The 24,788-nt window shown below is 33.5% G+C and overlaps 1 protein-coding gene across 6 annotated transcripts in view; it reads right to left on the bottom strand.

Annotated features, from left to right (window-relative positions):
* Positions 1 to 24,788, bottom strand: part of LOC143075020 (helicase domino-like) — an 82,182-nt gene that overhangs the window by 16,296 nt on the left and 41,098 nt on the right. For 4 of the 6 annotated variants that reach the window (XM_076250246.1, XM_076250250.1, XM_076250247.1 and 1 more), the window contains 19 exons: positions 24,115 to 24,204; positions 23,504 to 23,662; positions 22,633 to 22,760; positions 21,487 to 21,803; positions 20,573 to 20,775; positions 19,820 to 20,186; positions 19,316 to 19,430; positions 18,875 to 19,075; positions 18,325 to 18,504; positions 17,711 to 17,791; positions 17,068 to 17,202; positions 8,043 to 8,078; positions 6,152 to 6,308; positions 4,100 to 4,317; positions 3,583 to 3,825; positions 2,862 to 3,149; positions 2,305 to 2,481; positions 1,717 to 1,884; positions 305 to 524 (listed from right to left, as the gene is read on the bottom strand). In XM_076250246.1, coding sequence (XP_076106361.1) covers positions 305 to 524; positions 1,717 to 1,884; positions 2,305 to 2,481; positions 2,862 to 3,149; positions 3,583 to 3,825; positions 4,100 to 4,317; positions 6,152 to 6,308; positions 8,043 to 8,078; positions 17,068 to 17,202; positions 17,711 to 17,791; positions 18,325 to 18,504; positions 18,875 to 19,075; positions 19,316 to 19,430; positions 19,820 to 20,186; positions 20,573 to 20,775; positions 21,487 to 21,803; positions 22,633 to 22,760; positions 23,504 to 23,662; positions 24,115 to 24,204 — 3,483 coding nt within the window. The remainder of the gene's footprint in view (positions 1 to 304; positions 525 to 1,716; positions 1,885 to 2,304; positions 2,482 to 2,861; positions 3,150 to 3,582; positions 3,826 to 4,099; positions 4,318 to 6,151; positions 6,309 to 8,042; positions 8,079 to 17,067; positions 17,203 to 17,710; positions 17,792 to 18,324; positions 18,505 to 18,874; positions 19,076 to 19,315; positions 19,431 to 19,819; positions 20,187 to 20,572; positions 20,776 to 21,486; positions 21,804 to 22,632; positions 22,761 to 23,503; positions 23,663 to 24,114; positions 24,205 to 24,788) is intronic. The other 2 variants (XM_076250248.1, XM_076250251.1) reach the window with 2 other exon arrangements.

Below are 24,788 nucleotides of genomic sequence, written 5' to 3'. Positions count from 1 at the left end.
GACTGACGGAAACTTCGTAACATGAGGCATCTATATACAAAGTATGAAGCATCCAGGTCTTCCACCTTCTAAAATATAAAGCTTTTAAGAAGTTAGCTAACACCGCCGCCGCCGCCGCCGCCGCCGGATCACTATCCCTATGTCGAGCTTTCTGCAACAAAAGTTGCAGGCTCGACAAAAAATCATATTTAACAGAAAATAATTCAGCTTTTTTTTTAGAGCAAATAGTTATAAATCAGAAGTACACATCACCAAATACAGATTTTCATCGTTTTGTAAATTATAAGTCTTTCGAAGGTCTTACTTCCAGCTATAGTTGTGATACCAGGTATCCGTTGTTGGGCTGCTGCCACTGCTAACTGAGCTGGTGTCAATGTAGTTACTGTAGAGACTTGTGTCCTAGCTGTAGTTATCTGAGCTATCTGTCCTGTGGCACCCTGACTTACAGAGGTAATTTCCTGGATGGTTTGAGGAGCAGCTGGCCGCTGAGCTCGGATAGCTGATGTCAACATATTTGATACAGCCTAAAATACATCAATAATCTTATCATTCATACTCTTTCATAATGGGGAGGCAGGCATCTGGCATTTGTTAAGTCTTGTATGATTTTCAATTTTAGTTTCTTGTGTGTAATTCGGAATTTAGTATGACGTCCATACACCTTATCGCTATTTGTCCGCCATTACTGGATATCACACAGGTTCCAGTAAAATTTTGACGTCACAATGGAAAAGTAATTGTTATATGCATCAAAAGTTCAAGCGGCTGGGTCAGCTGGGATTAGTGATAAGGTGTATTATCACTACTAGTATACATATTTTTTAAGGGGCCAGCTGAAGGAAGCCTCGCTACATTGAAGACCCATTGGTGGCCTTCGGCTGTTGTCTGCTCTATGGTTGGGTTGTTGTCGCTTTGACACATTCCCCATTTCCTTTCTCAATTTTATTAAAAAAAAACAAGAATGTGTCCATAGAACACGAATGCCCCACTCACACTATCATTTTCTATGTTCAGTGGACCGTGAAATTGGGGTCAAAACTTTAATTTGGAATTAAAATTGGAAAGATCATATCATAGGGAACATGTATACTAAGTTTCAAGTTGATGTAACTTTAACTTCATCAAAAACTACCTTGACCAAAAACTTAAACCTGAACTTCGCACTATCATTTTCTATGTTCAGTGGACCATGAAATTGGGGTCAAAACTATAATTTGGCATTAAAATTAGAAAGATCATATCAAAGTTTCAAGTTGATTGGACTTCAACTTCTTCAAAAACTACCTTGACCAAAAACTTTAACCTGAAGCGGACGGACGAATGGAGGCACATACCAGAAAACATAATGCCCCTCTACTATCGTAGGTGGGGCATAAAAACTTTTTGAGTATAGGTAAAGTGGAATTTAAAATACTTTATAATCAATGTTGCAAAATTTCAAGTTAGAATACATTAACTTGCTGGGATTTTCACAGACCAGTCTCCTATAAAACTGCAATACTACTACATCATGATAAATCATTTGTTAATTTAATAAATTATGTTGCTTAAATTATGATTGATTCTTGGATTCACATTTTTGAAAATGATGTTTCTAACTCAACTTGAATATTTCAAATACTTGAAAATAAGTTTCTTCTATCATGTATGCACAGTTATTGTTTTATAATTTGCCTATTAAAGATTGGTAAATGAAAATTTTCTAGTTATTCTTACCACTGTGGCAGGCTGTCCAGCACTGGCCTGACTCATCCGTCTATTGATAGCAGCAAAGTTAGATGCCACTCCTGGTGGTGTATTAACTACAATGTTACTGGCAGCCCGAGGTAAGGATACAGCCGTCACTGCCTGTCCTACAGCAGTCTTGGCTAATGTAGCCGTCTGCTGTAAATAGAAAACTCATCTTATCAAGGAAAGAAATTAGATATTCAACAGACATCTTATTCTGTCATCATTATAACATTCTTTCAATGCCACAAAAAAATAAAATACACATGTATATGATGTTCAAAATGTTAATGAATTTGAGTTGTTGATAAGAAAGCATTTGTGGTAATAAGCCTGTGCAGTAAAATGTTACCTTAAATGACAATTTGACTTAATAAAATATAATTCTATTATAATATGTCAATTCATTGCTAGCTCTTTAGTACCCAACTAATTACATAATGAATAGATGGGGCTTTAACACCAATTATATATAACCCGTTGAAATTCTGTACTGACGGCACAAAACTAGAAGCAAGCTTGATGACTCGCACCAGATTGGCTGTTGTGACAGTAGTGTATAGATTTATGACTTACGAGACCAACTGTTGTGACAGTAGTGTATATTTGTTGTAACTGTTGACCAGTGACCGCTCCAGCTATACTTTGTGCCACCACGACAGCTGTGGTTCCCTGGGAGGGTGTGGCAGGTGTAGGGGTAGCCTGGGTAGTTTGTGCTTGAGATTTCTGAAGCTGTTGTTCAGCAGAAGCAGCCTATTGGGAAAGGAGTATTAAGCAATCAGTAACAACTTAATAATATTTCTAAAAATTCTAAAAGCAAGGGAAGCTAATTTTTCTTTAACTTGAAAAATATAAACAAATTACTTTGATCTCAAAACTAAGTCTTTTAAATAACTATATGAAATATTACTTTTTTTTAAAGAACTACAGTCAATTTGTTTCTTATATTTTTCTTGTATTTGCATGTATTTCAATTATATCAGCATTTGTTACTTCAAACATATGTAAAAATAATATTTTTAATATTCACACGATTTATATTTCGAGATTGAAGCTGATGACAAAAAGTTTCACAGAAAAAATGAAAAAACAAATACTGGTTATAAGGTTGAAAATAAATGATAAAATCTTACAGCTGCAGCTTGATTCTGTTTCTTTTCCCTCTGTATTCTCTGTGCCCTGATCTCCGCCACCTGCATTGGTGTCAGTGGCTGTTCATAGTTGATTTCATTTTCTGACAGGACAGATGCATGCTTTGGATTCTTTAATGTAGGATTAACCAGTGTCTGTTTGAGTGGAGGTGGACGTTTAGTGGCTATACCCTTGACCCCATCAAACCTCAGACTATATAGCATACTGATAGCATTCTGGTTATCTTGTACAAATAACTGACTTGTTCTCATTGGTCGGTTGTTCTTTGTCTGAAAAATAAATAAACTAATTTTTTGAAAATGGTTGATGTTAATTCAAAGAAGATCTGCTTAAAAGTAAACCGAGAACTATTTACAGGTACTACCAACAACATTACAGTTGAACACATCTTAGCTAGTCACCACTCTGTTCTTGTGTGATCAGAATAATTTAATCCCTTATTATCATATCCCTTAGCAAAAAAAATCTTTAAGGTCAAGTGTTTGATGCCATTTTTTGTTTTGGCTTTTATAATTTGCCTTTTTTAAAGCTTTTTACTTGATGGTTGTGCCTTTCGCTACTTTCTTTTCAGTTTTAAGGATATCAGACCAAAATTGCTAAGACAGAAAATATCCATGGTTAAGTTGCTGATAAAAAAGCTATATCACCAATAAAATGCTTCAATTTGGTTTGTTGAGAAATAAAAATATATATATATACTACCTTATTGCTAACCTTATAGATTCCTTTAGTTTTCTTGCTCTGTTTTTTAGGGTTGATATCATACAGTATTCTGCCTTCCTCCCTTGGTATAATCACATTTTCATATCTATTTTTACACTGCTTGGCTGAGCGATACACTCGACTTAAACTATTGACAATATCTGCCACTAGATCCCAGTTTGGTAAATGAGCAGGAGAGACAACCATTAGATTCAAGGGTACGTCAAATATCGTCTGCACAGCCTGTAAAATACATAAGTCCTCCTATACAATTGTACAGTTTATTCTAACATACAAATGTTGGTTAAGGGTTCAAAAAAATTCTTGCGGTTCATTAATTTTTCAGAATTAATAATTTTTAATGTAATAAAATGTGCAAAAAGTTTTCATATTTACACCTTCAATATTATTTTTTGCATCATTTGACAAAATAAGACGAAGATCTCAATAAATCTGATGAATACACCATGTACAAGTACAGTCTTGTTTTAAATGTTATTGTATGGCAGCTCATTACCTGTAGCAGTGCCCAGTCCTCATGTATTAGCCATTCTGGATGATCAGGTGTTGGATCTGGTGGTTTGTTAATCATCTGTGGGACGGGACGGAATGGTTTCAGTAAGCCTTGTTTTAGTTTGGCCTCCCTGCGTAACTTGAGAAGAGCTGATGTAGGTCTGTCAAACAATGACCGTGGAACTCGCGGTTGTTCTTCTTTTCTTTGTTTTTGTTTTCTTGCTGCAAGAAGTAAGATTTACATGTTTGTCAATTATACATCTAAAAACTGGTAATAAACCTGTTTGTTTCCATCATCATTTACATAACTCTTTACTTTGTTAGTCCATTATACATCTAAATACTGGTAATAAACATGTTACATAACTCTTTCCTTTGTTTGTCCATTATTTGCAAGGGAAGAAGTTTTGTTTTTCACTTGCTTGTTTAAATTTGTCTCTTTTTGGTAATGTAAAATGTATATACATTGGTGTTGTTTTTTTAGCTATGTAAAATGTATATACCTAGGTGTTGTTTTTTTAGCTATGTAAAATGTATATACCTAGGTGTTGTTTTTTTTAGCTATGTAAAATGTATATACCTAGGTGTTGTTTTTTTAGCTATGTAAAATGTATATACCTAGGTGTTGTTTTTTTAGCTATGTAAAATGTATATACCTAGGTATTTTTTTAGCTATGTAAAATGTATATACCTAGGTATTTTTTTAGCTATGTAAAATGTATATACCTAGGTGTTGTTTTTTTAGCTATGTAAAATGTATATACCTAGGTGTTGTTTTTTTAGCTATGTAAAATGTATATACCTAGGTGTTGTTTTTTTAGCTATGTAAAATGTATATACCTAGGTGTTGTTTTTTTAGCTATGTAAAATGTATATACCTAGGTATTTTTTTAGCTATGTAAAATGTATATACCTAGGTATTTTTTTTAGCTATGTAAAATGTATATACCTAGGTGTTGTTTTTTTAGCTATGTAAAATGTATATACCTAGGTGTTGTTTTTTTAGCTATGTAAAATGTATATACCTAGGTGTTGTTTTTTTAGCTATGTAAAATGTATATACCTAGGTATTTTTTTAGCTATGTAAAATGTATATACCTAGGTATTTTTTTAGCTATGTAAAATGTATATACCTAGGTATTTTTTTAGCTATGTAAAATGTATATACCTAGGTGTTGTTTTTTTAGCTATGTAAAATGTATATACCTAGGTATTTTTTTAGCTATGTAAAATGTATATACCTAGGTATTTTTTTAGCTATGTAAAATGTATATACCTAGGTGTTGTTTTTTTAGCTAAGTAAAATGTATATACCTAGGTGTTGTTTTTTTAGCTATGTAAAATGTATATACCTAGGTGTTGTTTTTTTAGCTATGTAAAATGTATATACCTAGGTATTTTTTTAGCTATGTAAAATGTATATACCTAGGTATTTTTTTAGCTATGTAAAATGTATATACCTAGGTGTTGTTTTTTTAGCTATGTAAAATGTATATACCTAGGTGTTGTTTTTTTAGCTATGTAAAATGTATATACCTAGGTATTTTTTTAGCTATGTAAAATGTATATACCTAGGTGTTGTTTTTTTAGCTATGTAAAATGTATATACCTAGGTGTTGTTTTTTTAGCTATGTAAAATGTATATACCTAGGTATTTTTTTAGCTATGTAAAATGTATATACCTAGGTATTTTTTTAGCTATGTAAAATGTATATACCTAGGTGTTGTTTTTTTAGCTATGTAAAATGTATATACCTAGGTATTTTTTTAGCTATCAGAAAAGTTCTGGGTTTGGATGGTGTTTGCAGAAAACTGGGGAAAAATGATGGGGTACACTAGTTTTGTGATGATTCTGAACATGTCTTAGTAGCCTGTAATATTGCCTGTTCACTGTTATTTTAGAGACTAAGTAAACAACAGAATCTCATACCAATGATTTCTGGTGATTTTTTTTTTGAAGGTTTATAACTTTGCAGAAATAATATTAACTTCCTTGTCTGTCCATTGATCAATCTCAGTTATAAGGTCAACAAAGTCATCATTATACATGACTTACTTGTGATGGATTCAATCTTGGGTTTTTTATGTTCTTTCTTGATGTAGATGGGTGGTAGCTGTGTCTCTGGCATAGTACTGTGTTCATATAGGAAGCACATCGATTGGTCAATATAAATGTCATTATCATCATGTGGTGGAGTGGGAGGAGTCCACATCTGTTGGTACAAAAACAAAATTTTGTTAGTATTTATCCAATAGTTAAAATTTTAAGTTCATCCTTATTCCTATATAAATTTATGTTTATTACAGTAACATTATTGTAAACAGAAGTCAGTGATTGTTTATTGCAGCGTTCTAGACACTAGAAAAATCATTATGTAATATATACAACTTTTTGTTACAGCTGAACTTTTTTCTCATAAAGGCTTAAACCATAACAAAGAATTTTTGAAAGCTTTGCTGTTCAGCATATAATGAAACAAGTTTTTATTTGAAGTGTAGAAAAGTGGAGATTGGTCACTTATTCAGTAAGAAATAACAATTACATTTAGGCCGTGTCTGTTTTTTTCTTTGTTTTGCATCAACTGATTCTGAGAAAACCTACCAGACAGCAAGGAAAAAAAACACACACAAAGAAAATAACACAAGAGTCTGCTTAAGTTCTGGACTGATTAACAGTGACTTTAGATCAATACTGTCATATCTAAGTGAAAGAGCAAACATGACAAACAGGAAATTTAGCAATGTACAAACTTGATATGACTATATTCTGAGAAATGGCCTTGGTATTTCAAACATTTCCCATTTATACTGAAGCCTTTGAGAAGAGACATGTTTTGATCTGAGATGTGTCGTTGTATTAAAACCTATGTATAATCAATAATTCCCTGTATCAAATCAATAATGCTTTAAGCATGAATTATCTCCCATTTGCAGAGTTATCTTCTTATAATTGGAATACTTTATGTAAACTTTTTGGCAATATATTAATATTTTGTTCTGCATACTTTTTTTTCAGAAAATAAACTAATGAAATATGTTTTATATCTTAATATCTTGTGGAATTAAAAATGTACATACTAATTTATCCTATCTTATCAGACAGTAGATATCATTTAAAGAAATTTATTAGAAATATTTGCAAAAACTACTATTTTTCATTTAAAAAAAGTATAAAAATTTATTTCAATTATAAAATAAGATAACTGTGCAAATGGGAGGTAACTCTTGCTTCAAGCAAGTAAGGAACGGGGTTTGATCCAAATTTTAGCGGGTATCTAATAGGTGTTTTTGAAGACATAAGCACATCAAAGGCACTCTTTTGTTGATTTGAATTAGTTTTTTTCACAAAATTTGTCAGTCAGCTCAAAGCTTACATACGCACCAAACATTTTAACAGCATCTATAGCCTTGAGAGATGTATTCATTTCAATTTTTTCCCCGTTAGAGCTAGATGAAACATAACATTTTATCAGAGTTTTATCCCCTATGGTGATAGGTTCATTGAATCTTGTATTTAACGTGTCTCTTATGCTGGCTACGTAAAGGCTCTCTAGGATCTGAGAAAAAGTTTCTGTGCCGGCGAGCGGAAAGGCATATGGAGCCAGAACGATCCTTTTATCTTTGAAAAGTGAAACACAAACGATCTCGCTCGCCGGCACATTTATACTGGCCATTTCTGCTGTCACATGTATCGAAGTCAAGATCGCTTAAACGCTTTAAATAAGGAGCGTACTTGTTATTTAAAGCGCAAAATAGATTTGAGTATAAGAATACACAAAAACACGGCTGGCAAAACCCGGAAAATACGGATTTTCTACTGACGAACAAAAAAAAGTTTGTGTTTGTTTTTGACACAAATTGGTCGAAAACCTACCCGCACGCGGACGCAAAACAAATAAAAAAACAACTATGGCCTTATAACATTTAAATATTATTCTTATACTTACGGTCATTTTTTCTTGATCAACATCAGATTTAAAGACCTGTAAAATAGAAAATTCTAAATAAAGACTTGGCAAATCACTGAAATACTTTACAACATTAATGTATTGAAAAAAATTGTCCAAAAATCAGACTATTAAAAAGGAGTAGGTCCAGTAAGGGCTGATTTTGGGATCTAATTTCATGTTCATCTAACAAAAGATTTTAGACACTTTTTAAACACTTATGTGTCTATTTCAAATGATTCAATTAGTTAATGTGAAAGATTATAACTGATTAAGCCATTAAAACACCCCGATTCAAGCTTAAACATGGAAAATCTATCAAATATGCAAAAAAACATCACTTTCCAGATGGTTTTTGTCAAAACTGAAAGTGGCCACATCCGTGTTCATCCTCAACCTTTATATATGTTATGTATTATCATCAAATACAACTTACATTTAAATATTATGAATGAACACAAATGCAGCCACTTTCATTTAAGAGGGAAACCGTCTAAAATTTAACTAAAATGTTAAAATTGTCAGATTTCAGTAATTTAGCATGACTTAATGATGCTAGTACCCGATATATGTGCATTATATTGTCTAAAACAGCCCATATTTATGTTGCAGAAGCATTCAAATTTCCAGTAAATAGCTAAAAGATTACATTTTCACAATTTTGTAAAACTGCTTTATTTTGAGGCCAAAAAGGGGTCTTACTGAACCTACTCCTTTCCATTACACCCAACATATGTTTATTAATTGGATTATTTTAGTAGTTTTATATATCTGTACAATTTAATTTCTTGAAATAAGGGATGAACATTAGTGTATGTATGTAAATTACCCTAGGAAATCCATCTCCACTATCATCTCATAGAAAAGAATTATACCGTTTATTTGGTTTTTAGGCATTTGCGAGCATTTTTTATACAAGATATATGCCTAAATTTTCATTTGATTGACTCATTAATTTGAACTTCAATACACAAATCAACGAACTTCGAATCAGATATTATATGTGCTATGATAGACAGAAGCACCAAGGATACAAATACTGAGTTACTGTCTATATATAGGGATTTGCAGTAAATGCCATTCTTATTTATCGATAACTGTTTGAGGTAAAAAGATTAACAAGTTGGCTGATGACTTGGGTAAAAGGATAGACCCAAAATTTGCCTAAATGTCTTCCCATTAATTGCTGATGTAATCTTGACTTTTTGGGCAAAGTGCTACAACATAAACAGATCCTTTATCCCAAAGGCTTATTATCAACAAGACTTGTTCCATTTATGCCAACAAATAGTGCAGAAACAAAACCTGTCTATTTGAAGAAATTGTGATCACCATTCAAGCTAGCTATTCTCTAGATTATGATGCCCTATTAAATTGCTAAGGCATAAACCCTTCTACCTAGTGACCTGAAGGTCAATATGGATTCTATAACACCCATAATGTATTATCCACCCTAGCTTGTGAAATATCTTGTTTAAGATTACAAAGATATCAATTTAAAGCAAGGAAGGGTTGTAAAATCCTAAAAAAGCAGCTGAATTATACTTGTGCTAGTATTTTCTCTCCTTGAAAAAAAATTATCAAGTTTGATGCACATATGGGATGATGTGATTTTTCTCAGCAAGTCAAAATATTGATGCTTTAATAGCATCCATTATACAAAGCCCATTCTAAATTCTTAGCAACTTGGCTAAAATCCTGTTATTGTCTTTAAACCTTTAGTCATTCTTGTTTTCCTAGCTTCTCTCATTCAGCATACCCTTTTTCCAACAGGTTTGTCTAGCATTGTTTCAAAAATACTTATATATTTCTTGCACACTTTTAAAAGAACCCCATCCAAGTCAACTGTAGTCATTCTGCAAAAAGATAAATCTTCAAAAATAGACGATGATTACAGCTGCTTTCAATGAGGAAGAAGCTAAAGGAAATATCTTTGGTTAGCTTGCTTGTTAGCTGAACTGTGAAATCATAGTAAGGTAAGGTATACTACCCTCCTTTCCAAGTAGCCTAGTCCTACAGACAGATAGATTGGTTATCTGTTGGACTAGTCTACTCTTAGAGGATAGTTTATATAACTCAACAAGGACTTCATGGTTCAGCTAGCAAGCAAGCAAACCAAACTGAAAGATATTACCTTTAGCTACATACTCATTGAAATCAGCTGTAATTTTATATTTTTTGGTGTAATTCCTTCAGGCTCCAAATCATCACATGTTGCATCTTATAGTATGTTGTTTGGCTGAATAGCATCCAAGTCACATATTTCTGTTGTATCTATTTACATAAACCAAATCATAAAACCCTGAGTAATTGTACATCTTATTTCTACCATGGATGCAAAGTAACGGCAAAAATCCAATATGACACAAAGGAAACACATGGGAGACACATCATTGAGACGGTTACCCAACATACAAACAATGAAAGTCAGGTTTAGTTTACTAAGGACTGTTCTAGTTTTTGGTACAAGTTCCATTTCCATTGGAACAGCTGACATTTACATGGAACTGTGCATTACTCTTGTTAACACTTTCCTTTTGTAATGTTCATGTGTCAACTTTAAACAAGAAATTGTTTTGCAGATGGTTACTCCTAACATTGATGAAAGGCAATTGATAAATATTTCTCGTTATGCAGGTCATGTTTCCTAAACCATAATGAACCCCCAACATAATTGTTGAACTGATCATTTTGATAATTTGAACATTCATGTTGAGCATGAAATATGTGCCATTTGTATACATCAAATTAATATTCTCATCCCCTAGCAAAGTAGTCAACATAAAAGCCAGGAATATACTATAACAGGAAAATAAATTACATGCACCTATCCCAACAGAACATACAGAATTCTCACTCTTTTAGAATTGCCACTGGACATTAAACAAGCAACAATCAATCAATCAATGGATGATAATTGTTATCCATGCATTCCTTAATTCCTTTAAAGCCTGAAGACATACAAATCTTAAATGTTGTAATAAACCAAACCAATCAAAAACAAGAGTGCACACGCTGAAATGTCTCGCCTTCTATACTAATCATTGATATTATGGTGATAGTCCTAAGTATAAAGCTAAGCATTATAACAACTGTCACATAAACTTAACATTAACCAAGATAACTAAACATAGACCAATGAACCTTAAAAATGAGGTCAAGGTCAGATGAACCATGCCAGGCAGACATGTACAGCTAACAATGCTTCTATACAACAAATATAGTTGGCCTATTACTTATAGTTTAAGATAAATAGACCAAAACACAAAAACTTAATACTGTGCAATGAACCGTGAAATTGAGGTCACGGTCAAATAAAACCTGTGCGACTGACATAAAGATCATAAAATATTTCCATACACCAAATATAGTTGACCTATGGCATATAGTATTAGTTAAAAGGACCAAAACTCAAAAACTTAACTTTGACCACTGAACCATTAAAATGAGGTCAAGGTCACATGACATCTGGCCGTTAGACATGTACACCTTACAATCGTTCCATACAACAAATATAGTAGACCTATTGCATATAGTATGAGAAAAACAGACCAAAACACAAAAATTTAACTTTGACCACTGAACCATGAAAATGAGGTCAAGGTCACATGACATCTGCCCGCTAGACATGTACACCTTACAATCGTTCCATACAACAAATATAGTAGACCTATTGCATATAGTATGAGAAAAACAGACCAAAACACAAAAATTTAACTATAACCACCGAACCATGAAAATGAGGTCAAGATCAGATGACACCTGCCAGTCGGACATGTACACCTTCCACAGTCCTTCCATACACTGAATATTCTAGCCCTATTGCTTATAGTATCTGAGATATGGACTTGACCACCAAAACTTAACCTTGTTCACTGATCCATGAAATGAGGTCGAGGTCAAGTGAAAACTATCTGACAGACATGAGGACCTTGCAAGGTACGCACATATCAAATATAGTTATCCTATTACTTATAATAAGAGAGAATTCAACATTACAAAAAATTTGAACTTTTTTTTTCAAGTGGTCACTGAACCATGTAAATGAGGTCAAGGATATTGGACATGTGACTGACGGAAACTTGGTAACATGAGGCATCTATATACAAAGTATGAAGCATCCAGGTCTTCCACCTTCTAAAATATAAAGCTTTTAAGAAGTTAGCTAACACCGCCGCCGCCAGATCACTATCCCTATGTCGAGCTTTCTGCAACAAAAGTTGCAGGCTCGACAACAAAAATAATATGGACCACTTGCCAAGCACAGTTGACCTTTGTCAGCAGATTAGAAAGTATCTTCCATGAATGTCCCTGGTATCTATATACTAATGCAACTTAACGCCATGTGTCAAACAAGTCAAATGTACCATGTATATTATTGTGGCTTTATATCACTAACCCGTTGAAAAAAATATCTTGAAGACTTAATATACCATGTATATTGTGGCTGTTCTAAAGCCTATCAACTAACCCTATGACCATCCAACACGATGTAGGAAGGAATCTGAGCAGGACTACAATTGGCCACAATTGTGTGAAACTCATTATATTTCAAAATAGTAAGTTTCCAGACAACCTGAGTGTCCATTACTTCTATCTTGGGTAAATATAAATATTTATGGTGATGTGGAATCTGCATCATCAGGCCAATAATGATACAAGGTTGTGTGGTGCCTCAGTTAAGCCAAACAAACACGCCTGTAATTTTAGCAAGTTTCCTAAAGATGATACAGAATTTCCACAATGACACCATAAACCTTATATCACCCCTGGCTGATAAACATACACGAAGTTTTGTCATTTTGTCAAATCATTTAAAGGATATTCTTTTTCAAGATTTGTTTGAGATTAGAATGTGTTACTATAATAAAATTTAGGCAAAAATTTCTGTCACTAATACAGTCATTTCAGACCTTTTATTGATTAACAAAATGACAAAAACTTCACACGTGTTTATAAATAGATGCAGAAACACAGCATTTGTTACATAAATGTTTATTTTTATCCTTTTTTCATCAAAATCATTTACAAATGAATGGAGATGACATACAAATATTCATTGTTATCTTATATACAAAACATAAAAACTTGTGCTAATCTAAACTTGTGCAACATTCAAACAATCAATCATCTTCTCAAAACACTAGCAAATACATTCTTGTTGAATTCTTAGAATTATTACATAACATACAACAGTTCTGTTTCTCTATCTATAACCATCACATGTAAATGGTCAGTCCCTTTGGAATCAGTGAAGAAAAATATTTAAGGTCTTAAATAAATAAGTAAATTTCTTGCAGGTTTTAGCTATTTCTCCTGTATTTATTGTATGCAGTAAATGTTATAAATTATTTCCTGATAACGTTCATTCTTTTTTATTTGCCAAATAAAAATTTTAAAAATAGGGTCATTGAACCCAGAATAATTCTGTCTCTTGCTAGTTTTGACAGCTTTTTATTCATTACAAAAGTTAATTTCGATAAAGTCAAGTTTAACAAACGATTTTATCCAGTTCTAATGTTTAAAAGTTCACAGTCCATTTCTACATATCTATTTGTTATTGACCTTTAAAAAAACACTGACCTATGAAACAGAACATTTACAGTAAATAGTTCAATCTGGTTTTATATTTTAGGATATATGACAGTATTGATTCTTTTGATAAACTCAATAAGCTTGCTGTCCAATTACTGGATCAATATAGATGTCCAAATACTTATTTAAACACAACTCTTGTATCTGTAGTTTAATTATCCCCTCAATAACTAAGTATGATAAAAATATGAAAGTTTTAAACCAAGTAGGAGAAAGCAAGTGATATTATGATAATCTGATTTGTGGGAAGATGAGAACAAAGATGTTTCTTATACAAAAATAAGTCTAAATTCCTGTATAAAATATAGACCACATCAAAGATGCATAAAAATTGAAACAAAACATTTCCCTTCAAATTTTGATACATTTTTTTTAGACAGACTTAAAAAATATTGCTGTCTATTTAAAAAGGTAGACAAATTCATTTCACATCTAATTCCTTGCAATTGAAGTTATTGTGTATCAACTGATGAAAAGAACATGAAAAGCAACAGTTTGAAATACACTAAAAATTTAGTATGAATGGCCATGCAAAATTGTGCCATATTTTATATAGGAATTATGACAATCTTTTACTTCTCTATTAAAGCTAAGCAGTAAATCCCATGCAAAAATAATGGATTTGTATCAAATAACATTTATTCCTCCTCACTTAAAAATATCTCATAAAAATTTGTCACAGCTGATGACATTTAGACAAATGAGAAGACATACTCTATATATATACAGGTTTAACCATTCAAACATTTCTCATTCAATCAATGAAACTTCATCAAAATTAAATGCAAACTCTTCAAACTTCTATATACATGTTTGTTTACATTCATAAGACTCATCCTTAATTCAATATTTAACATCGATCATATATCTCAATATCACTATATATAACAAAGTGGGTTTTGTTTAAATTATCTCATTTATGATTCCTATAAAAAAAAGTTTCAAATACAGTTCAAATTTGCTAAAAAAATGTAATTACTCTTTTTTTTTTTTTAAATCCTTTAATTATTTTACATTTTGAGCATTAGAAGTGACCGATGTTAAACATAGAACTAGGTTAGCCTAACATATACAACGGTTTGACCATTAATTACACACCTTTAAGTACAAACTAACCATGATCTTCAACACAACCATTTTTACTATCTACATTAGCACTTGGTATATGATTTGTCTCTGGTTTAACAATACTTTGATTTTGAATGATGGGCATTTCCCCATTTTCCAACCCTGCTTTGTTAACTACCTCCTGTACAGCTGCCCTCCTCGTCCGAATGACTAGATTAGGATTGTTCCACGGAGGAGGGACAGTTGACGCAGGTGATTGCTGCCTAGCAGCCATGCTAACTGTAGCTATAGCAGGACGAGCACTAGCCACTAGCGGTGGCCTGTTAACTCTCTGTACCTGTCCAACATTACCAGCCACTTGAAATCGAGAAACAGGGGAGTTAATCCTGCTAGTGGTTACAGGACCATTAGCCATTTGTATTCCTCCCTGTGTCACAACAAGTGTAGGCATGACATTTCGTACTTTAGGTACAGCAGTACTCCTGGCTCTCTCAGCTTTCACAACAGGCATGGTCATTTGTGAGCTAGCTAACGAGACAGGTATAGCTTTGCCACCTGCTAATTGTAAATATACCACACCTTGCTGACCAGCTGCAGGCCGAGGAGCAGAACTGATGCTAGGGTTTACTTGTACTTGTTGTGTGTTCTGATTGCCTGCCATTCTAATGAATGATAAGACAGGTTGTCCTGCACTGTTTTGTGTAATGACTTGCTGTGGCACGGGTTTGATTTGTTGTACTGTGCCTCCTGTAAGAGATGCTTGTGATGCAACCACTTGTACAGTTTGTGGTCTAGCTTGTTGTATTGCTGGAGATGACCTTTGTGCACTGACAACCTTGGGAATACCAGACGAGTTTGTTACAACCAGCTGAATGTCCTGAACTGTTGCATACTGGGTAGGTTTATTTGTGGCTGATTTAATGGATTGCTGTGGCATGTTTTGTACATTGATTATGGAAGGTGTGGTGCCCATTTGTGATAGAACTGTGTTGGACTGTGAAGTGGCTACATATGATGGGAACTGTGAACTTTTTAATGGTGTCTGTTTTGAAGGTGGTATGACAAGCTGTGTACCTTGAGGTGCCTGTACAATGGTAGGGTGTGTTTTTTGTACTGAAGATAAAACTGACTGACAGTTTGGATTTCTTTGACCTTGTTGAATACCATGAACTCTAGATGCCTGAATCTGAGCGAGTAGTGCAGATGGTGATGTCTGAAAGTGAACAACTTGTGTAGTAGGTGTGGTTTTTGATGTTGCCTGAATCATTCTAGAGGCCTGCTGTGAACCTTGAACTTGAATCATCTGAGGAGCAGAACCTGGTGCTGATGAATTCTGAACCTGTAGGAAAGCTGGAATGTTTTGTGGTTGTTGTATTTGTACCAGAGACGGTGCAGCACCAGGCTGTGAACCCTGAACCTGATACAAAGTCGGTGGACCAACCATGCCACCTCGCCCCTGAACCTGAACAAAAGAAGGAGTGACAACTGTCTGAGCACCCTGAATCTGTTGTATCTGTGGAAGATGTTGCGGGATTAACTGTGGAACCATGTTTTGACCTTGTGAAATGACATATTGACCTGGTTGATTTGGCGAGGTTTGTAAGAACAACTGCTGAACTGGAGCTCCTTGAGAAGATTTGACCGGTGATTGTGTGATATATTGCTGACCCTGAATCTGTTGAGGCAGAGGTTGACCAGGTGTAATGTTACGACTAGCACTAGAGATAATTTGTTTCAGATGTTGTAATTGTGATGGTGTAAGGAGTTGTGGTTGCATTGAAGGTTTTGATGACATGTTTGCTGCCTGCATCTTCTGCATGGCTGACACCAGCTGTGCTCTGGATAAATCTGCCTTTTGACTCTGAGCAAGAAGCTGTTGTGAATATGTAGTTTGTTCTTGCTGCAATGATGTAATATTTGGAGGTGGTGTGCATGCTGCTGGTACTTTTTGGTTGGCCTGAGCTAGTATTTTTGAGACTAGTTTGGAGGTTTGAGCTTTTTCTTCTTCTGTCATTTTAGGTGTAGTTTTTGGTGGTCTCTTTGATTTCAATGGTTTAGGTGTATCATTTACATCAATGATTTCTACATCTACCTTGTCTACTGATTTTCTACCTTTGGCAGATTTTGGAGTTTGTTTATTTGGGGTTATTTTAGGGGTTTTGTTTTTGGGAGGTCTCCCTACACCCAACTTGGGAGTACGGAAAATAGGATCAGAAAGCCCTTGATCTGATCGCCTTTTATCCTCATCTATAACATAATTCTCATCCTTTTTCTTAATAGGACGTTTCCTAGCTGAAGGGGTACGATCACGTGCCGGTGTCTTGGCCTTAGCAGATTTAGCTTTCTTGGCCGATTTCTTCACCTGGTTAAACGCATCCTCCCTGGTGTATGTAAACAGCATCTCATCTTCTTCAACCTCCAGACGTCTTTCTTCCTCTTCCTTTAAAGCCTTTAATCTACCAAGCTCCCAATCTTTCTTGGCATTTTGTATATCCTCCTAAAATAAATCAAATTATTGTAATGACAACTATTCCATAAAAAGAGCTGACAACATCTATATCATTTACAAAGACCACATTTATATATAAATTATCAAGATCATTCATGTATCACAACAGTTTCTATAGCATTATGTTTAATAAAACCATGAAAAATAATAAGTGGTGTACCCCTATACTAGTGAACCAAGATTTTAATCGGTCTAAAGTAATGTATTTGGTGACAATAAAATTTAGTATCCTTTTATTTTGAGCTATTTCAAGGTGTGCAAACCTTCTATTAAAATGATTTGGTGCATATTAGCTTCAAACATGTGATAGTATTTTATTATTTTCTACTCAGTGCACAATGACAACCTTTTACAGGTCAAAATCATTAAAAGGTTCAGATCAGATAATGCAACTTAAATGGCTTGTACAAGATATTGATGTAAAATTTCAGTACAGAGAATGTGACCAACATGGCTTATACAATAGACTGAAGATGAAATCTGCCGCTAGTACTACCTCTGCAATCTGTAGTTCTTCAGCTAAGGGATCCATCTCATCTTCCATGAAGGTAACTGCATATCTCTCCACTGGTGTTAGCTACAAGACAAACATACAAATCAGCATTTACATAAAATAGATTGTCTATCAGCTATATGGTGTTTTATAAGTAAACACATTAAGCACTTAATATTCAGATGTAATTTTTTTTATCTATTTATTTGTGCACTAAATATTCAGATGTATTTTTTTTAAATTTATTTATGCACTAAATATTCAGATGTAAAAAAAAAAATTAACTGGTTTCATTAACGTAAGTAAACAAGGATAATAGACAATAAATTATTTACGGGTAAACTTTATTTTGTATTATGTTCTTTCTAGCCAACTTCTCAGTGATTTATATGTGCTAGCCTATTTACTAATCTTATTGAGAATGTATGTTGTTCATTATATATTCATATTTTTATAAGTGAAGTTCAATTTTTCTTTTATAAGTGACCATATATATATCAAATTATTTTTATACCCCTAAAAGTCAAGATAATTTTTTCATTTACAGCACATGAACCCAACAACAATCATTGTAAATATGAAATTCAGACTTATATCCTGTGTTTAACTACACCTACCTCTTTTTCTAACATAGCTAATTCCATTTCTACTTTGGATTCATCTTCTTCCCTTTTCCTTTCAGCCTCTCTTTCATCCCAGGGGATATTTTCATCAAATTCTGCCAGTTCTGCTTTTTGTTCAGCTTTTACTTGATCAACTGCAACAGCATCAGTATCATCTTCTGTCTTGGCCAGGGCCTGCAAATGTCAAAATGATATACAATTATAAGGTAATGAGAACTAAGCAGCAATCTGACAGCAACCTAACAATTAAGCATCTATGTGGTCGTCATGTAGGATAAACTAGCAATAATGTTTGTTCTGGAGTGACATCCATTTACACTTAACTAGAAAACATATTGTTAGGGGCCAGCTGAAGTCACTTATGAGTGCGGAATTTTTTCCATGTGTTTAAGGACTTCTGATATTCTGTTTTTATAGCATAATTTTTCAGCCACTTGTTCAGCATGGGAGGTCAGTAAACATGTCCCTAAATTAACAAACAACATTCACTAAAACCAGAGTTTTAGATCCAAATGCGACTTGAACATTGTCTATTAATGTATACCTTTTCAAACTGAGTGATAACGGATGTATCTGATGAGACTGGTTTATCATCACCACCAGATACTTCTTTCATAGATTTCATTTTCAGATCAACAGCTTCAGGTGGGACACTGACAGTCTCTTCTTTTTCTTTTCTGTCTTCCTTCTCCTTCACCAAGGAATCTAAACCTGACGGCTCAGAAAACAAGTCTTTGATTGTTTGCTATAAATATAAATCAAAATTCTAAAATGGTCTGTTCATAATTTACACAACTGTAATACAACATAAAACTTGAACTGTTGTCACAGATATGTCTCAACTTTTAAATTAATTTGTCTTGAATATGTAAAACTTAAATTTCCATACTTAACTACATCAAATTAATTTGAAAATTGTAAAATTAAATGTTAATAGATATAGGAAGATGCTGTGTGAGTGATAATGACTTGATAAGAACAATACCTCTTTGAAGAATGTTGTTGTAAAGTTTCCTCCTTCAATGGCCATATCACCTAACATTCTTTTCTGGTTGGCTTTCTTCAAGATGTTTTCTTCTACAGTTCTCTCACTCACAAGTCTATAATCAAATCAAACTGGTATCAAAACGTTGACCATATACTAATAAATTGGTAGACTTCACTTACTACCAAGCAAACAAATTTAACCATCGGTGAAATCTCAAATTGTCAATTTGTCATATTTCAACATAGGTAAATACAAACTAACTAAAAAGGTTAAGACAGACCAAACATTCTAACGCTTAGTGTAAAATATCGACAAATATTATGGGTACCCATGTTAAAATGGGCAATATTTCTTAATTATACAAGACATATATTATTTTTTTATACAGATCATTGAAATTTTTTAAAGAAGTTCTATATATCTTTTTTTCTTTCTCATACTTCATATTTAGAAAAAAACATATATGAAGAAAAATGTTTAAAACTGCCCACATATTTTTACCTGTAGATATGAACATCTCTAGTTTGACCAATCCTATGACATCGATCCTGAGCTTGAGCGTCCATAGTTGGATTCCAGTCACTATCATAAAATATCACAGTATCAGCACCTGTCAAATTCACACCTATACCACCTGATCGTGTGGATAAAATAAACACAAATATCCTCCTATCTGCATTGAATCGGTCCATTAGGAATTGTCTTTGTTCAACCTTAGTTGTTCCGTCAAGACGTAAATATATATGTCCATGGTAATTTAGGAATGCCTCTAAAATGTTCAACATTTTTGTCATCTGTGTGAATATTAACACTCTATGTCCTTCTGTTTTAAGTCTATGTAATAAAATATCCAGCACTTGAAGTTTTCCTGAAATAAAGCAAAATAAATCATAACTGTTCCTAAACTATCATTATATGCATTTAATTTTAGTCAGGTTCAAAGAATCAAGTTATTTCTATTTGTGTTCCAGTACATGTACATTCTTTTATTATGGTTTTCCCCACTCGCTTGCTCTTTGGTGTTTTACTCTTTAATTTAAGCATCACTAATTCAGGAGTCCTTTGTAGACAAAATGCTCGTCTGGAGTATAAAATTTTAATCCTGGTATCTATTGCGAATTTATTACTCAATGTATTCTTTTCCTAAGTCCATATTACCATTTGAGATTTTTAGGCGCGACTCAAATATCCAATTCCAGATAGTGTTTCAGTAAATGGAATAGGAATGTGACTAGAGTTTTGTGATAGACTTACCACAATCATACTGTATCAAACGTTTTTCTGGGAACTGTACCAGAAGTCTGGTTGATATAGGATGAAGACAAGTTGCCTTAGGAGACAGTTGACTCTGCAGTAGTGTCTCCCGTCTCCTTTGTTCCACCAGATATTGAGGAGGCGGATGAGACACATGCATCTGAATCCTGGGAGCTGTACAAGGAGGAGTGATGAATGTGTACCTACAAATATAACATCTATATAGAAACCAGCCTTTTTCTAGACAAATTTACAGATACAATATAATATTCTTAATCAGCTGCTATTATTTTACATATTTCTTCTAAATATTCTTTCACATCTATAATGAATGTCTCGGCAGTTATATGATAATAATTATAATACAATTTGTAGATTGTAGGCATTTTATTATCTACCTTCATGTAATAATAACATGAAGATAGGAGTTGAGGCCCTTTATATAGCATGACCAGATATGATGGAACACAACATTCAATGTCATCACAGTACAAGGTATGCTTTTATACATCTACACTGGCACTATCTATTTACTATTCTTGTTTCAATTGTTTCTTGTTTTGAGACTTTCATAGCTAATCATATGGTACAGGTTGTCTCATTATTGAAGGCTGTAGTAACGGCTGCCTCAAATCAATCCAGCTTATCTGTTCTGTATATGAGATTTTTTCTTGTAAATTGTCTGCCTTTCTTGGGAAAGATGAATAAAGGAATAAATTGAGAATGTGTCCATGGAGAACAGATGAGTGCCCCTGCTTGCATATAACATTATACATGAACATCACTCAAGAATGCTAAAAGTGATGCAACCCCAATTCAAACTTGATCAATGGTTTTGTGGACTAAGTTTCATAACATTTGACAGAGTGAAAAGTCTTTTTTGTACAGTAATAAATGAAGAAAAGTATACAAACCTTAGCAGGATATCCTCCATTTTGTGTAGGAATTGTTCTGGAGTATTTATAAGATTTGAAAGCACTTTGGTTTGTTTCCAGTAATAACTGGGATGATTCACATTAGGCCAGGTATGGACATTACGACAGTAGACCATGCCTAAACCTTTCCATGTATTGTCTTTAACATGCGTCCTATTCATATCTCTGAACACGTCAACGGTGTGACACAAGTCTTGTCCATACACAGGCACACGAGAACAATGTTTCTCATTTGTATTAGCAATAAAATCTAACTTTTGTTCTCTTTCTCTCATTTTCTTTTCTTCCAATGAATTCTGAAAATGAGTAAGATCAGTTATTATTCTGTATCATAGATTGAGATTTAAATACATGTAACTTTAATGCTATCAATAGTCAACTTACAAATTATCACAATATTTGACTTGGGGATCTACTATTCATTAACTGTCCCAAGCTAAGGTAACCAAGTATCTCTGATAAAGCAAGAACTCAGTGCATAAAGCCATGATTTATTGTAGGAAATCACTAGCACCAAAGTGGCAACAATCTACACATCTGGTGACTCTTGACTCCATATTTAAAGACTTATATCAAATAGTATTTTTTAGGTTCAGTAGACTATCAAATTTAGAAAGATCATACAAGGTCGTTAGTTTTCTTGTTTGAATTGTTTTACATTGTCATTTCCGGGGCTTTTATAGCGAACTATGCTGTATGGGCTTTTCTCATTGTTGAAGGCCATACCGTGACCTATAGTTGTTTTAAAATTGCTGTGTGATTTTGGCCTCTTGTGGAGAGTGATCTCATTGGAAATCATACCACATCTTTTTTATAGCGTAGGGAACATGTGTACCAAGTTCCAAGTTGTTAGGGATCGACAGACATACAGACGGAAAAACATAATGCCCCTAGGTGGGGCATAAAAATTCATTTATTAAAAGAATGGTATTTGCTTCCAACCTTATAACCCATGGCAAACATTACTATGTGGTATCAACTCTCCAGATGCATACTTATTTGCATAACCAACTTCGTAACCTCTTTATACAGAATAATTCTAATAAAAACCAACATTCCTATAGGCAGAGCTCCATATTTAAAAGCTACAATGTAAAGTATCTAAATCAAAGTAATAATTCTTACACAATAGAACTCGGATTTCTTGATCTCCTTCCTGACCCTTTTCTTCACAGCTGATTTGTTCTGCAAGGGTGTACCAGGTAATTTTACACTCCCTGATAAATCTGTCACATTTATAATGGACGATGATGCTGAAAATATAAAACAAGTAATTGCCATACATAGAAGTTGCATGCAACTAGTACATCCCCATTTGTTTTTAGACCTTGGATATTCCATGAGCAAGCATCAATTACAAATTTCCAGGTTTTGGTTTATAACAGCAGGGGCCAGGGGATTATATTCATACAACCATTCATTAACTGTTCCAAGCTAAGGTAACCAAGTATCTCTGATAAAGCAAGAACTCAGTGCATAAAGCCATGATTTATTGTAGGAAATCACTAGCACCAAAATGGCAACAATCTACACATCTGGTGACTCTTGACTCCATAATAAGAGACTTGTATCAAATAGTATGCTTTACTTTGATTTTACACTTGTATATTCTTTTAATAGTTTATACTCTTTCACTCCATTTTCTAATTTAACTTTGCAATCAACAAAACATAATTGAATGTTCTACAAAAACAGGATTGTCATGCAGTTCATGCTTTATTGACGTTAATTATATAGTTTGAATAAAAAATGTCCACAGATCTATTTATAGATTATATTGTCAGTGATTTCAAGACAGTTTAATTTACATGAAACGTTGAAGCTTCTTTAAACGCTGTTTTCGTTTATCCTTTGTTAATCACATCTTTTGCTTGTAACGCTATTCTATGATAATGTAATACGTTATTATTATATTGAGTGGAGACTATCATGTAAAACGAAAGACATTGTTTACTGCCTGTCAATGTTTACCCATCTCTCACACATATTCACTAACCTTGTGATTCAGATGCAAGAGGATTGACTCTCATCACCGGCTTCTGATTAGCCATAGTAGATATAGGCAGCTGTACAGATGGTCTGACCATTGTTGCCATTGTAGTAGCTGTTACAGAGGAACTTGCTGTAGTGGTTATGGTCTGATGCCCATTTACTACTATAAAGTTACAATTAAATGTGTCAAAAAGAAGGAAACTAAAATATTCAACTGAAGTACAACTGTGATCGCAATCAGTATAAAATATAAACATTATAACAGTAATCAGGCTCCAGTTTTTATTGAATACATTGATTAACATTTAATTCTGATCACTGCATCATCAACGTGGGGACAATTTCTTATTATTACTTTTTACTAAAATTAAAGCTAAGGTGACATAATCTTGGATACAAAGGTAATTCAAGACCTTGCCGATTCTTCTCATTCATGATTGATGATGTCAGGGTCTTTTATAATTTCACTTGATTGCTATTTAGTGCAATTTTCCTTTGATTTAACTTTAATTTCCAAAGGGTTTTTAACGTGCCAAAACTCTTACAGTAAAAAGAAGAAACAAATGTTCCCTTTTTTTTTAAAAACCTAATTAACAAAAGTAAAAACTTTCATACCTGCAGAAGCTGTAGTGGCTACTGAACTGACTGTAGATGTAGCAATCATCTGTTGTCCCAAGGAAGTCTGTACTATCTGTATGAACCCAGCTAAAATAGAAATAAACATAATGTAAATATCTATCAACATTGACATCTCAAAATATACTTTAATACTTAGGAATGTTGCCAACATCTATCATAATGACATATGGACCCAATCTACTGTTTATTAACTGTCCCAAGCTAAGGTAACCAAGTATCTCTGATAAAGCAAGAACTCAGTGCATAAAGCCATGATTTTATTGTAGGAAATCACTAGCACCAAAGTGGCAATAATTTACACATCTGGTGACTCTTGACTCCATAATTTTTTCTGGTATCATCCTAATTACTTACACCATATAGTATGGCTGACTATAAATACATTATTTATTGTTTTTACAGAAAAAATTCAGTTTGATAATTTTGTGCATCAAACTTAAGTGCCTGGACACATTCTGACTACTCCTAAATGCAGCATACCTAATGGAGAAGCAGTAAGAACCAATTTTCTAACCTTTATGTTTGACCTGACCAGATATTCTTTTTTCATACTACTATCTATTAAGTGTCCCAAGCTAAGGTAACCAAGTATCTCTGATAAAGCAAGAACTCAGTGCATAAAGCTATGCTTTTATTGTAGGAAATCACTA

The sequence above is a fragment of the Mytilus galloprovincialis genome, chromosome 5 (genome assembly GCF_965363235.1).
Source record: "Mytilus galloprovincialis chromosome 5, xbMytGall1.hap1.1, whole genome shotgun sequence".
Lineage (NCBI taxonomy): Eukaryota > Metazoa > Mollusca > Bivalvia > Mytilida > Mytilidae > Mytilus > Mytilus galloprovincialis.
Note: the sequence above shows the minus strand (reverse complement) of the source record. Positions and strands in the feature narration are given on the sequence as shown.